The 15,142-nt window shown below is 38.4% G+C and overlaps 2 protein-coding genes across 8 annotated transcripts in view; one reads left to right on the forward strand and one right to left on the reverse strand.

Moving 5' to 3' along the window:
* NOL4 (nucleolar protein 4) overlaps positions 1-15,142 on the reverse strand; it is a 691,960-nt gene that overhangs the window by 356,882 nt on the left and 319,936 nt on the right. The window lies entirely within an intron of this gene.
* Positions 2,251-2,643, forward strand: LOC110133235 (large ribosomal subunit protein eL37). Its single transcript, XM_020887014.2, has one exon. The coding sequence runs from the start codon at positions 2,274-2,276 to the stop codon at positions 2,580-2,582; it is 309 nt and encodes a 102-aa protein (XP_020742673.2). The 5' UTR covers positions 2,251-2,273; the 3' UTR covers positions 2,583-2,643.

Below are 15,142 nucleotides of genomic sequence, written 5' to 3' on the forward strand. Positions count from 1 at the left end.
ATTCATACATGTTGCAGTGTGTGGCAGTATTTTTATCTACTATTGCTATACAGCATTTCATTATAGAATATGCCATTATTTACTTAATCATCGTCCTCAAGAAAAACATTTGTGTTGTTTCCTGTTTTCAGCTATTAAAAATTATACTGCTATAATTTTCCTTCATGTTTTGGTTTTAGTTCACCCATCATTCATTTCTTTTTGATATATACCCAAGGAATAGAGTTTTTTTGTGGATATGCTCATATGTTCAACTTCTGCAGATCATATCAAGCAGCTGTAGTAATTTATTATCTTTCTAGAGTATCTGAGCATTATTCTTGCTCCTGTAGTCTCACCAACACTTGGGAATGTCAATCTTTTTCATTGTAGCCACTCTGGTGGGTATAACTTCCATTTCTCTAATGACTCTCCAGTGTTTTTCTCATTCTCTCATGACTAACAAGACTAAACATCCTTGCTTTCATTGATTGGCTACCTGGAAAGCCATTTTTGTTGAGTATCTCCTTCAGTCTCTTGTTCAATTTTTTTATTGGATGGTCTTTTTATAGTTGTCTATATAATCTGAATATGAATCATTTGCCAGCTTGTAACTGACTTCTTGGAGAACAGCTTTTAAATTTTTTGAATGAAAGAGTGACATGAATAGCTGAGAAAATTAATACGCCATTAAAATGAAAAAGTCAAGCAAAGAGATTTTGAAAGACATTGTATAAATTTCTGGAGAAACAGAATGAGGGCTTAATTTAGACAGAGAGCAATAATAGTAGAAAAGAAAGGAAAATGGTGAAGAAAATACTGTATAAAGGATTAATTCATCCATTTATTTACTCAATACTGAGGAGCCTTGATAACTGATTTGGAAAATAATGGAATATAGGCCATTCGTAAAGGACAGGGATTACTTCATAAAACAAGGCAATCAATATTGGCAGATGAGAACTTAGGAAAATGAAAGTTTATAATTACTGAGCCATCTTTAATATGGAATCAGCAAGACAAAAAAAAAAAATCACAAGGTAGCACAAGACCAGCTTAAAGACATTTTATCATCCTTGCCACAATTTAAACTCCATGTTCCTTTTTTTTGCAGGTCACTCAAACAATAAAAAAAAAAAAAATAGCATAACACAGCCTTAAAAAAGTCATAATGGAGAAGAAAACTCTTTTCTCTAAGTCAATTTTTCCAAGAAAAGATATTTGAGGGGCAGCCATCCTAGGATGCCTGTCTATCAAAACATTTCCCATTTCCTCCCACCCTAAAGCTCAGCCACAAGCCCCTTCCTCTTCCGATTCTTAGACTTATTAGTAAAAGTTAAAAGTAAAGGCTTCAGAACTTCCCTCAATGTAAACTGAAAGTTACTCAGTTCTTTATGATTCTTTGTGACCCATGGACCATAGCCTGCCAGGCTCCTCTGTCCATGGGCTTCTCCAGGCAAGAATACTGCAGTGGGTCGCCTTGCCCCTTCCAGGATATCTTCCCAACCCAGGGATCAAACCTTGGTCTCCTGCATTGCAGGCAGATTCTTTACTGTCTGAACCACAGGGAAATTGAAGGCTGCAGAACTTCCCTCAGTGGTTACATTCAAATACTCATCAGAGTGAGATCTCAAGTCATCTATCATCATAGGAACCAATATTATCATTTAAGTACACTGAGCACTTACCATTTACTGGGTATTACATATATGCATTATTTAAGCCCTCTAAATCCATGCAAATAAGTATTATTACTATGATTCTCACTGTATAGCTGGAAAAGGAAAAACAGAAAGATTAAGCAATTTGTCCAAAGTGACTTAGCTGGTAAGTCATGGAGCCTGGAAAATGAGCCTAGGCAGTTTAACTCTAGAACCTGCTTTCTTACCTATTATCTTTCTTTCTTATCTAAATACTTCCTATCAGCTATCATGTCAGAATCATTAACAGTTTAGGCCTTAGAAAAATAAGACCTCATTCTTTAAGGTTGTAGGAGTCAGGACCTGGGTATGGGAAGCGCCTTATGGCACAGCACACTCTAAGGACAGAAATGAGATCGAAACCTAATCTGAATGATAAAAAAGGCCACTGAAAACATCTCATATTTGTTTGCTTACTTCACCCTCAATGTCCACACCCCCACTAGCACTAATCTGGATCATTTCCATTTCTACCAACTTTCATTTCCTCTCCACCTCCAAATTGTCACCCCCTCCAATTCATTCCCCACCCCACAGCCAGAATGATCTTTTAAAATTATAAAACAGCTCTTTGGTCTCGGCGGCAGAAGCAAGATGACGAAGGGAACGTCATCGTTTGGAAAGCGTCGGAATAAGACGCACACGCTGTGCCGCCGCTGTGGCTCTAAGGCCTACCACCTTCAGAAGTCGACCTGTGGCAAGTGTGGTTACCCTGCCAAGCGAAAGAGAAAGTATAATTGGAGTGCTAAGGCTAAAAGACGAAATACCACTGGGACTGGTCGAATGAGGCACCTAAAAATTGTATACCGCAGATTCAGGCATGGATTCCGTGAAGGAACAACACCTAAACCCAAGCGAGCGGCTGTTGCAGCATCAGTTCATCCTAAGGATTTCAACAATTAGTCGCGCAATAAATGTTCTGGCTTTTAAAAATAAAAAAAAAATAAAATAAAATAAAATAAAATTATAAAACAGTTCATGCCACTCCTCAAAACCATTCAGCAGCTTCCCACTGCACTTAAGATAAAATCCAAACTCTTCATCAGGACCCATAAAGTCCTGCAGAATCTGTGCCCTGCCTCCCTTTCCACTTTCACTGCACCCCACTCTTCCCTTTAACTATGCACATTGGATTTTAAGCAAATTCTTGAACACAACAAGCACTTCTCCACCTCCGGATCAGTGTGAGGCTCTGCTCTCTGCCTGGCCTGTTCCTTCTCCAGCAACCCAAATGTTCAGCTTCTTCTCCTCCCTCTTAGCCATTTAACACACAGAAACTTTGCTTTGATCAGCCCATCTAAAGTGCTTTCCCCACCTTATTCTTTGTTATAATAGCGCCCTCACTGACTTTTGTAGTAGACTTTCTCAAAAACTGTCATTTGATTACTTAGGAGAAGTGTAGCCATCTGCCTTTCCCACTTGAATTAAGCTTCATGATAGTGTCAGCCTGGCACGTGCTAAACACCAATAAGAAATCTGAGTAGATGAAATGTAAGAACTATGAGAGACATTTATTGCTTCTTATCTTGGGTAACTAGGTGGACAGCAGGGTCACTCACTGAGACATGAAATACAGTAGGAAAAGTGAGGTTTGGAGAAGAACATAGTTCAGTGAAAGGTTGACTTTGAGATGCCTTCAGGTAAGAGAAGTAGAAATGCCCATGAAGTAGTTAGAAACGAGTACCTAGGGTTCAGGGAAACATCTGCACAAGATAACACAGACTTAGAAGACAAGAGAGTAACAGGACAGATGAAGCTATGGAAGTGAATAGGAAGAGTCAGAAAATATGCCTGATGGAGAAAGTAAAAGACCAACAAGTAGCATAAAGGAAGGAACATTACTAATAATTGAAAAGGAAAAAACTGAGAAAGAGTCTTCAAAGTGGTCAGAGAAGGGAGAGATTTTTAAGGAAGATGATAGGGTCTATCAGAAAGGCCAAATACTTAGGAGACAGTAAGCAGGAAGACGAAAGAGGGAATGAGATCTATTGTTGAGGAAACCCTGGTGACCTTTGGGAGAGGTTGCAAACAAGCAGATTTGTACACTAACGGCACAAGTCTTTTCAATTCATAGCTTTAGCTAGGGCTTGGACTATATAAAAATCTTGCCCAGTGATTTTGAAAACCCTGTGTCACAGGAAGTGTGAGAAAACGAAATTATTAAGTATCTTACCTATCAGCTTTAGGGAACAAATAGTCACCCTTCATTGTTGGGATTTTCTAAAGAGGTACTATTAGAGTCAGCTGAAAAGCCTGGTCCATTCAAAACTGCAGGACTATGTAAGGAAACTCATGATTATCAGTGGCAAAAGCTACCAGGGTGCTTTCAGAGAATGAAAGCTGCACGATATACACATTAAACAGGAAAGAAATTTGAGAGGCAAGAGGTTTTGACCAACAGCAGTTCACAGAAGCTGCCAGGGTATGGTTGGCAATTCAAGATCACAGATGCCTCAACTTGCTCTAATCTGAGTCCTTCTTGCTAAGAGCATTCATGCTGGTAGTCAGTAGAGATGCAACCATGCACTAAATTTTGAACCTGAGCAGAAGATAAGTATTCTAGGGTATTTAATGTACCTCCTCCCTCTAGTTCAAAGGCAGACTCATGCTAAAATAACCCCCCTTGCAAAGTCAAAAACTGTTCTCAAATGTGGATGGAATAAAGCCCAGAAAAGAGAGATGTGAGCTCTGGATTGGCGTGAAGAACTGGCAAAAAACAAGAGGGTCTTCTGAACGGTTCACTCTTTCTCTTATACATCCCCGGATATTCTGACACACTCCACTCATTTGCCCAAAAGTAGTTAATCTCAGCAAAAGCACATTCCTGGAAATCTTATCCATAGCCTATAAGTGAAAAGTGGAAATTTCACATATCTACTGTAATTTAAAATAAAAACAACTTGATATCTCTTTCCGTTGATAATTAGATTTGGCCCAGGGCAGTGTTCTGCAGAAATAAATAAGCTGTTAAGTAGAGGTGTAAGGCAGACACGGTATCAGGGAGTCGTTTTTTGTCTTTTTTTTTCTTCCTCCAAACCAGTTATTGTGGAAGGTACTGAGATGAAAAAAATTCTGGGTGGAAAGCTGAATAAAGAAAGACACGGTGAGGAACCCTGGACGAATTTTGGACGTCTGCCCTGTTTGTGGGAGGCGAGCAGTGGCAGCTACTGGATTAGAGTCCTGGCAGAGACCGCTAGGGCAAAGGAGGGCCCTGATTTCTGTTTCTTTTCTTTAGGCAGCAGCGGCTGCAGCAGCTGGTACAGGTGAGGGCGCCCTGACGGTCTCCATGGCAACACTAGAAGGGTGGAGGTGAGAAAGGCTCTCTCCCTCCAACAAACCTCCACCACCTCTCCGCAGACCTCGCCCAGGCTCTCGACTGGTGCTCCAACCACAAGCATGGTCCGCTCTCGCCTCTCCTGCCTCCATCTCCAACAGCGCGGTTGCCTTGGCAACGGGTGGGGAGGGAGGAAGGCCAAGGCCCTTTTCCCTCTGGCGTTGCTGCCGCTGTGCCCAGAATGTGAGGGCTCACGGGAGGTCTGAGTCCTCCCTTGGCGGGGCTGGGCCGCGAGGGGCACTCAGCACTAAAGCACAAGGCAAAGCAGGCGGAAGCCTCCAGCCACGACGCAGCAGCCGCCAGGGTAGAGGCTCAACCGCCTGGCCCTAGGAAGGCATCTCTCTCCTCGCTCCTCAGGGAAGGAGGTGCAGTCTGCTGGGGTCGTGCCTGTCGACCTTCCATAGGTCCAAGGGTCTGAAAAAAGCGTGCCCCACCCCAGTCCATACCCAACTCCCGCATAACTTCCAGCAAGATCCCCTCTAGTCCCAGCCAGCTTAGTGATACCCTCTGCCAGCCCCTTCCATCCACTGCAGGTTATCTCCAGGACAAGGACACCGAATCCTCTCCTTTTCTCTGCTTTTCCCTGGCGTTTGGGAGCAAAGGGTAGAGGTCCTCGGAGCCTGGGAGAAGCTGCAGGACCCCAGACCTCCTGCAGGGTCAGGGTCTCCTCCCTCGCCCAGACATCCCATGGGAGAGGGATGTGGGAGGCGGTCTGGCACCAGCAGCGTCCTACCACCCCTAGTCAGGTAAACTGTGTCCAGGAGACGCACCCTCGACGGATGTTTCAGGACTGCATACAAAAACCAATTTTGCTCAGAGCCTAAAAGAACGGAATCACCTGTTTATTTACTGGAGCAAAACAAGCACAGAGAAGGGCTTCTCTTTTGGCAGCTTAGTCAATGGACGTTGTTGCCTCGCATTCAAATGCATCAGAAAGCACCACGTTTTTGAAAGAAATAAACATCATTGTTTAGGTACTGACAAAGAAAATGCCAAAAACTATGTTTCATTTTCCATTTGAAATTCTGAGGACAGTTTTTCTGTAGTTTACAATCTACATCTGTCCTTTCCTTGAGCAGCAATTAATATTTTATTCCTGTAGCCAAGAGTTTTCATAAAGCTGTTATTATCTTTTTAATAAGATGCACAACATTTGAAAATTCTAAGCAATACCTGTGTTGCTGAATATATGCTGTATCATTTTTTTTAATATTTATGGAAAATACTTGATGAGTCAGCTTATTGTTAATTGTCTGTTGCCTAGCACTTACAGCAAAGATTATATCTTTTTTTTTTTTTTTGCTTTTTCTTTTTTCCATTTATTTTTATTAGTTGGAGGCTAATTACTTTACAACATTGCAGTGGTTTTTGTCATACATTGAAATGAATTAGCCATGGATTTACATGTATTCCCCATCCCGGTCCCCCCTCCCACCTCCCTCTCCACCCCATCCCTCTGGGTCTTCCCAGTGCACCAGGCCCGAGCACTTGTCTCATGCATCCAACCTGGGCTGGTGATCTGTTTCATCCTAGATAATATACATGTTTCGATGCTGTTCTCCTGAAACATCCCACCCTCGCCTTCTCCAACAGAGTCCACAAGTCTGTTCTATACATCTGAGTCTCTTTTCTCTGTTTTGCATATAGGGTTATCGTTACCATCTTTCTAAATTCCATATATATGTGTTAGCATACTGTAATGGTCTTTATCTTTCTGGCTTACTTCGCTCTGTATAATGGGCTTCAGTTTCATCCATCTCATTAGAACTGATTCAAATGAATTCTTTTTTAATGGCTGAGTAATATTCCATGGTGTATATGTACCAAAGCTTCCTCATCCATTCGTCTGCTGATGGGCATCTAGGTTGCTTCCATGTCCTGGCTATTATAAACAGTGCTGCGATGAACACTGGGGTGCACATGTCTCTTTCAGATCTGGTTTCCTCGGTGTGTATGCCTAGAAGTGGGATTGCTGGGTCACATGGCAGTTCTATTTCCAGCTTTTTAAGAAATCTCCACACTGTTTTCCATAGTGGCTGTAATAATTTGCATTCCCACCAACAGTGTAAGAGGGTTCCCTTTTCTCCACATCCTCTCCAGCATTTATTGCTTGTAGACTTTTGGATAGGAGCCATCTGACTGGCATGTAATGGTACCTCATTGTGGTTTTGATATGCATTTCTCTGATAATGAGTGATGTTGAGCATCTTTTCATGTGTTTTTTTGCCATCTGTATGTCTTCCTTGGAGAAATGTCTGTTTAGTTCTTTGGCCCATTTTTTGATTGGGTCATTTATTTTTCTGGAGTTGAGCTGGAGGAGTTGCTTGTATATTTTTGAGATTAATCCTTTGTCTGTTGCTTCATTTGCTATTATTTTCTCCCAATCTGAGGGCTGTCTTTTCACCTTGCTTATAGTTTCCTTTGTGGTGCAAAAGCTTTTAAGTTTCATTAGGTCCCATTTGTTTATTTTTGCTTTTATTTCCAATATTCTGGGATGTGGGTCATAGAGGATCCTGCTGTGATTTATAAAGATTATATCTTTAACTGGAGAAGATATGTAGGAAAATGAACAGCATTTATTAAACAGAATTAAGTTTAACAGCCTGCTTAAGAAATTTGAAAGTGATTTTTAATATATGTATTATATAAATTAAATATATATTTATATATAAATTTATAAATTAAATACACACACACACACACACACACACACATATATATATATATATATGCTAAGTTGCTTCAGACGTGTCCCACTCTTTGCAACCCCATGGACTGTAGACCACTAGGCTCCTCTGTCCATGGGATTTTCCAGCTAAGAATACTGGAGTGGGTTGCCATGTCCTCCCTACAGGATCTTCCCAACCCAGGGATCAAACTTGAGTCTCTTATGTCTCCAGCATTGACAAGTGGGTTCTTTACCATTAGTGCCACCTGGGATATACATAAATTATGTATATATGTGTGTGTAATTTATTATAAATATATATATTTGGACACTAAATAAATTTGGCTACCAAAACATAAAGGATCTTTGAGTGAAAATCTTGAGATTAGATATAAACCTTAAAATTCAAATTGAAGTTTATCTGATTGTTAACCCAGATACATCCTGTTGCCTTTGCACTGAAATATTCAGCTTTACTAGGCAGTAGTTTGAAGATGATTTAATCATCAATAATTGAATATTTAGTAAAGACAATATTCCTGTAATCACCTTCCAAACTGCCAAACTATTTCAAATATTATATGAAGAAATGTTTCTATCATCCCCCTAAGGATATTACCCATGCTCTTAATGCCAAATTTCTTTCTTTAAAAAAAAAATTTTTTTTGCCTACATTAATTAATAGCAAATGTATATTTCAGTTGGGAGACAGATCTGTCTATAAGTCATAGAATGTATACTGATTTGTGTTTAATACCTCAGTTTATGCTATCAGAATCCAAAAGGGTTGATAATCGAAGCACCCCACATTACAATGTGAAGTTTAAGTGAACGGGAAGTGAGAAGAAAAACTTTTAGCTTTCTGGACAGCTTCTTCTACCATTTGAAAAGGTTATCCTAGCTTCTTACCCTTATTATTTCCCATGATATTAGAAGCACTCAGCATGTCTGGCACAACTTCAGTTAAGTGTCAGTGTTTGCATATTAAAGTACTGTTCCATTTCCTCAAGGTACAATATATACTGAGGCATTAAAATATAAAACCTGACACCAAACTGCTAACTGAAGTTTTCAAAATGAATGACTATCTGATCATTTAATCTTAGTGTGCCCTAGAACTGAGGAAGCTGGGAAAAGCAAAGTATATTAAGAAATGATTTGAAAGAACATGTATCATATACTCAATATGTAATTTTAACTAATAGATGTCTCTAAATAGTAGAACCAAAGGTTATTTTTTTCTTTCTTTTGTGTTTCTTTCCTTTTCAAGAAATCTAAGCAGATGACAATTTAATAACAATGAACATAATATATATAATATTTATAAATGCCTACACTTTGAAAGCATACCATATGTTCAATTTATTAGTTGTGACTGTTAATTTTTCCAATGTTTAAAATCTATAGGTTGTACTATGTACTAGAAAAAAAGCCAAATGAATGAAAATTGATTAAATATATCTTTCCAAGAGTTAGGGAAATTTGACAGGCTTGTAAAATCAACTATAGGACCAGAAAAACTTGTATCTAAAGTATCCAATTTTCTCACTAAATAACATTATGTTACAAAAAAGTGTTAATATTTAAAATGTTCATTAACGTTATACAAGACTGTCAAACCCTCAAAGCATCATATCATGGAAAGCTGACCATTTTTATCCACAGCTCTATCAGAATATAATCACATTATAGCTTATCTGAGTAAGTAGATACCAACTAATTCATAAGTTGGAATTAAAATGTTTTACTGAAAGACATTAATAAACCAATAAAAGGACACAACTTAAAAGTAGCTACCATGTAATTCCCACTTCAGTAGGATTCGCCACTTGAATTTGAAGTAAATATATGGATTCTGTCATAGTGAGCAGGGAGGAACAGAAAGATGTTTGTCTTTTACAGAACACAGATTACACAAAGATTTGTGTATATCCATTTCACCAAACTCCATTATCAGAAATCTATCATCTGAATTTGAGCTGATAATAAATATCTATCAATGGGAAAATGTCCACTAAAGAAACAGGGCTTCCTGGTGGCTCAGACAGTAAAAAGTTGGCCTGCAATGCAGGAGACCCAGGTTCATCCCTGGAATCGGGAAGACCCCCTGGAGAAGGGAATGGCAACCCAATTCCAGTATTCTTGCCTGGAGAATTCGATGGACAGAGAGGAGCCTGGTGGGCTACACTCCATGGGTTCACAAAGAATCAGACACAACTGAGCAACTAACACACACACACACACACACACACACACACACAGATTGAACAATATTAACTGAAGTTTATGTTTTTAACAATCAAGCTGTTACTCCAACAGATATGTAATAATTGATATGCAAAGTTCTGTTAAGCTTTTAAAATAGTAATCTTTGACTTTTTATGCCTCCTACATATCCATATTAAACTGTTCTCAAGTCTTCTTATACTTACCTGTATCTCTTACTTGTAATACTTACTCAATTTACTACTTGAGTAAATGTTATTTTTCTTTTTTTGACTCTTACAATTCAGTCTTTTCAGAGTACCCAAAAATATCTTTCTGAAATGAAGATCTGAGGCTACTTATTTAAGTATTATATATGAATAGATGGAGAGACAGAGGGAGAACGCAAGCATTTTAGATGTATTACTGAGCTCACACTTAAGGGCAGGAAATGATCAGGGACACAAAAACTAAAGTTTAAAAGAAACGTCAACATGAAAGCAAAGCAGAAAGCTATAACAGCAAGCTAAAGCTTGGGTTTCTATGGGAGCAACTGCCTACACCAGGAACTGGAGGGAATGGGCAGAAGAAAAGACTGAACCTGAGATTTTGGCAAGTTAAGGACAATGAAGCAGATTTCTAAGAGCAAGGAATTAGAGGGAAAGGAACGAATGAAAACTGACTTCATTTGGGGCAATATCTACACATCCAGCGGAGAAGGCAATAGCACCCCACTCCAGTACTCTCACCTGGAAAATCCCATGGATGGAGGAGCCTGGTGGGCTGCAGTCCATGGGGTCGCTAAGAGTCAGACACGACTGAGCGACTTCACTTTCACTTTTCACTTTCATGCATTGGAGAAGAAAATGGCAACCCACTCCGGTGTTCATGCCTGGAGAATCCCAGGGACGGGGGTGCCTGGTGGGCTGCCGTCTATGGGGTCGCACAGAGTCGGACACGACTGAAGCGACTTAGCAGCAGCAGCAGCTACACATCCAGATTTCACGTTGCCAATTTTCTTTTCAATGTTATCTAAATTTCTATTGAAACCTTTGAGTTTCTACTTTCTAGTTTTGTTTTTTTCCTCATCATTATTTTCTAAATTTTTCTACTCACATGTACATCATCTCTTTTTCTCTAAAATGATATTAATTCTCCACAATTGATAAGAGTCATGAATTCAGAATTTTAAGAAATATATATTCAAAAGCATAACTGTTTTGAAATCCTCACCTCAACACATTATAGTGAATTTGTTGTATACAATAGAATGATAAAAAGAAATGTGAACACCTTCAAGAAAAAGAGACATATCATGTACAGAGAGAGGACAATAGAATTGGCAACACATTTCTCAGCTGGAGGTATGATGGAATATAGAAAATAAAATGACCTTTTTAAGAAAGGTTTAAAAGTTAAAATAATAGGTCTAAAAAAAATATTTTCAGCTAGAAAATTAAGAAACAATTGCCCCACTAACTTTAACTAAATGAACTTCTAAAGCACTAATTTTAGGTGGGAAAAAATACCTTCAGAGGAAAAAAATCAACAGATGAGAAAAAGAAATATGAAAAGTAACTAGTTAATTTGGACTTGAGCATTAAAAACAACTATCTTTATGAAATAAAGATAAATAATATTTATATTTAATATATAATATTTATATACTTATAATTGATGCCTTCAAACCGTGGTACTGAAGAAGTCCCTTGCGCAGCAAGTAGATCAAACTGGTCAATCTTAAGGGAAATCAACCCTAAATACTCATTGGAAGGACTGATGCTGAAGCTGAAGTTCCAGTATTTTGGTCACCTGACGTGTATAGCCAACTCACTGGAAAAGTCCCCAGTGCTGGGAGATATTGAGGGCAGAAGGAAAAGAGGGCATCAGAGGATGTGATGGCTGGATATCACTGATGCAATGGACGTGAACTCGGGCAAATTTCAGGAGATGGGAGGTCTGGTGTGCTGCAGCCCGTGAAGTCACAGAGAGTCCAACACAACTGAGTGACTGAACAACAACTATATATACATATATTAGAGTTAAAAGAACAACAGTAATAATATCTACATTCTGGAGATTAGAAGGAAAAAAAGAGACTAAACTAAAACAAAGGTAATTCCTGAAAATAAATACAGTATAGTATAGTATAGTTGTGTCTGACTCTTTGGGACCCCTTGGAGTGTAGCCTGTCAGGTTCCTCTGTCCATGTGATTTTCCAAGCAAGAATAACAGAGTGGGAAGTCACTCTTTTCTCGAGGGGATCTTCCTGACCCAGGGATCAAACCCAGGTCTTCGGCATTGCACGCTGATTCTTTACAGTCTGAACCACTGGGGAAGCCCCATGGAAATATGGTAGGAGTCGATATTTAATAGGAAGGTCAAGACTTAGATTGTAATAATCGTGCATGGTCAGGTGTAAATGTCAATCACTAGGGTAAATCTAGTGTATAAAATCCAAATTAGTAAAGGGCAAATGTGAATTAAAAATAACTTAAAATGTCAAGGTAATGGAAAAAGGAACATTAAAAAAACAAGGTAAACAGAAAACAAAGAATGAGATGTTAAAATATATAGACATATACAAATAATCACATAATCTTTTAAAAACAATGAAAAGATATACTGTCAGACATACAAAGCCAACGAATTCATTATTACTAGCAGACCTACACTATAAGAAATGTTAATATCCTTCAGGCAGAAGGAGATGATACCAGATGGAAATATGGATGTATAAATGGGAAGGAAAGGTACCAGAATGGTAACCACATGGGTAAATATATTACTGTATCATCCTTATTATGTAAATATCTTTGAAGATCATTGAAATCTGAATATAATACTGTATTATGAGGTTTATCATGCATCTATTTGAAAATATATATATAAACAACAGCATAAATGTCACAAGGGGAAAATGAAAGTGCACCATGCTAAGCTTCCTCAACTACACAAGATGCATAATTCTTAAAGGTAGACTTCCATAAGTTAAATGTGTATACTATAAACTCTATGGCATCTGGTAATATTTAATTTCAAAAATGCAGAAAAGAAGAGGAAAAGAACAAAGAACAGATTAAACAGGAAAAAACTCAGCAAGATGATAGATTTAACACTAACCACATTAAATATAAATGGTACAAATGAACTTATTCACAGAACAGAGAGTCACAGATGTAGAAAGCAAACTTATGGCTACCAAGGGGAGAAGTGGGGGGATGAGTTGGAAGATTGGAATAGTTAACTAATAAGGACCTACTGTATAGCTCAGGGGGACGACAGAGGATGAGATGGTTGGATGGCATCACCGACTCGATGGACATGGGTCTGAGTAAACTCTGGGAGTTGGTGATGGACAGGGAAGCCTGGCGTGCTGCGATTCATGGGGTCACAAAGAGTCGGACACGACTGAGCGACTGAACTGAACTGAACTGTATAGCACAGGGAACTCTATTCAATTCTCTAATGACCTATATGGGGAAAGAATCTAAAAAATTGAATCTGTGTATATGTATAAGTGATTCACTCTGCCATACAGCAGAAACTAACAGCACTGCAAATCCACTATACCTCAATAAAATTTTTCTACATGTTCTAATAAAGACTCAATTAAAAGGCAGACACTATACTCAAATAGCAAGATCCAGCTACATGCTGCTTACAAGAAACTCACTTTATAGTTTACCCGTAAACAATGCAGGGGGTTAAGGGCACAAACCCACACACAGCAGAAAATCTGCATGTAATTTAACAGTCAGCATGTATTTATTGAAAAAAAAATCTGAACACAAGTGCACCTGCGCAGTTCAAATCTGTGTTATTCAAGGGTCAATTGTATATTTCATGTCACAATAGTTTACAAATAGGATGGAAAAAGACATACCATCCCCATACTGTAGAGGGGGGATTATTACTGGAATGTAAAGTTGCTTTAACATTTGAAAATCAATGTCATCCACCATATTAACAAAATTAAAAATTAAAAAATATATACTCAGTTCAATAACACAGAAAAGGTCAATAACACAGACAAAAACCAATACCTATCCCCCATAAAATCTCTTAGGACTGCTGGAATTGAAGGGAACTTGCTCAACAGGAAAGACATTTTACTATGTTATGTTTAAAAATGCACCCAAGTAAAATACAGACTCCTCAGTATGAACTGCCAAACTATTCATTGGCCCTGTGAATTCTTTAAACTTGTCTCTCACAAGTCTCCCTGTCTTATTCTACTTTCCAGCCATGTAATTCTTTTTTTCAATACTTAATCTACTTTCCCTTTTGCTTCTTAGCCTTTGCACGTTTTGTCTTCTACTTCACCTCCTGCAACCCCCAAATTTCTGAAGATCCTGGAGATTCTGAAGATTCTACGGGAGAATCTTTTCCTTGCCTTTTCCACTTTTTTAGAGGGCACTCACATTCCTTGGCACATGGCCTCTTCTTGCATCTTCAAAGTGCTTCGCTCCAACCTTTGCTTCTGTTCTCATATCTCCTTTGAATCTAGCCCTCCTGCTTTCCTCTTATAAGCCTCTTGGATTATATTGGGCCCACCTGGAAATTCTAAGATAACCTTCCTATCTCAAGATTCTAAACTTAATCACATCTTCAAAGTCCATTTGGCCAGGTCAGGCAACATATTCACAGGTTCTATAAATTAGGCTAAAAACAACTTGTGCACTTTATTCTGTCTATTACTGTACTGAAAAAAAATTTTTTTGAATATAGGAAGTTAGGTTTTGTATTTTCTAACACATCAAGCTATTCAGAAGTATACAGAAAAATATCTAAGTAAAATGAACTTTTGTCAAATACAAATGTGTTGGTAATGTGTAGTATACATGCTAAAAATAATTGAAAGAAAATTTCCGAGATTGTTGATCTATAGCCTAATATGGCAGTCCCCCATCAATTGCACTGATGATAAAGCCTGCCATCTCTATGGCAACTAAAATGGATATTATTCTTTGCTACATTCCCAGCTAGTGTCTTATCCTATTTATCTAGTTTGAAACCCTTAAACAAGTTACTAATTCAGGCACTGAGCAAGACATTAAGAGGACATGTCAAAGCCAGATAGAAAATTAAATATCATAAACATATCATATATAAAAACCATATACGTTTTCTGTCAAATACTGTGCAATCAATACGACTTAGGATTTATTAAAAGAATGGAACTTTATAGCATTTTACAATATAGAAAATACTCGAGTTATCAGTCATCCAAATTGCACTTTATTATACTACCTT

The sequence above is a fragment of the Odocoileus virginianus genome, chromosome 22 (assembly GCF_023699985.2).
Source record: "Odocoileus virginianus isolate 20LAN1187 ecotype Illinois chromosome 22, Ovbor_1.2, whole genome shotgun sequence".
Lineage (NCBI taxonomy): Eukaryota > Metazoa > Chordata > Mammalia > Artiodactyla > Cervidae > Odocoileus > Odocoileus virginianus.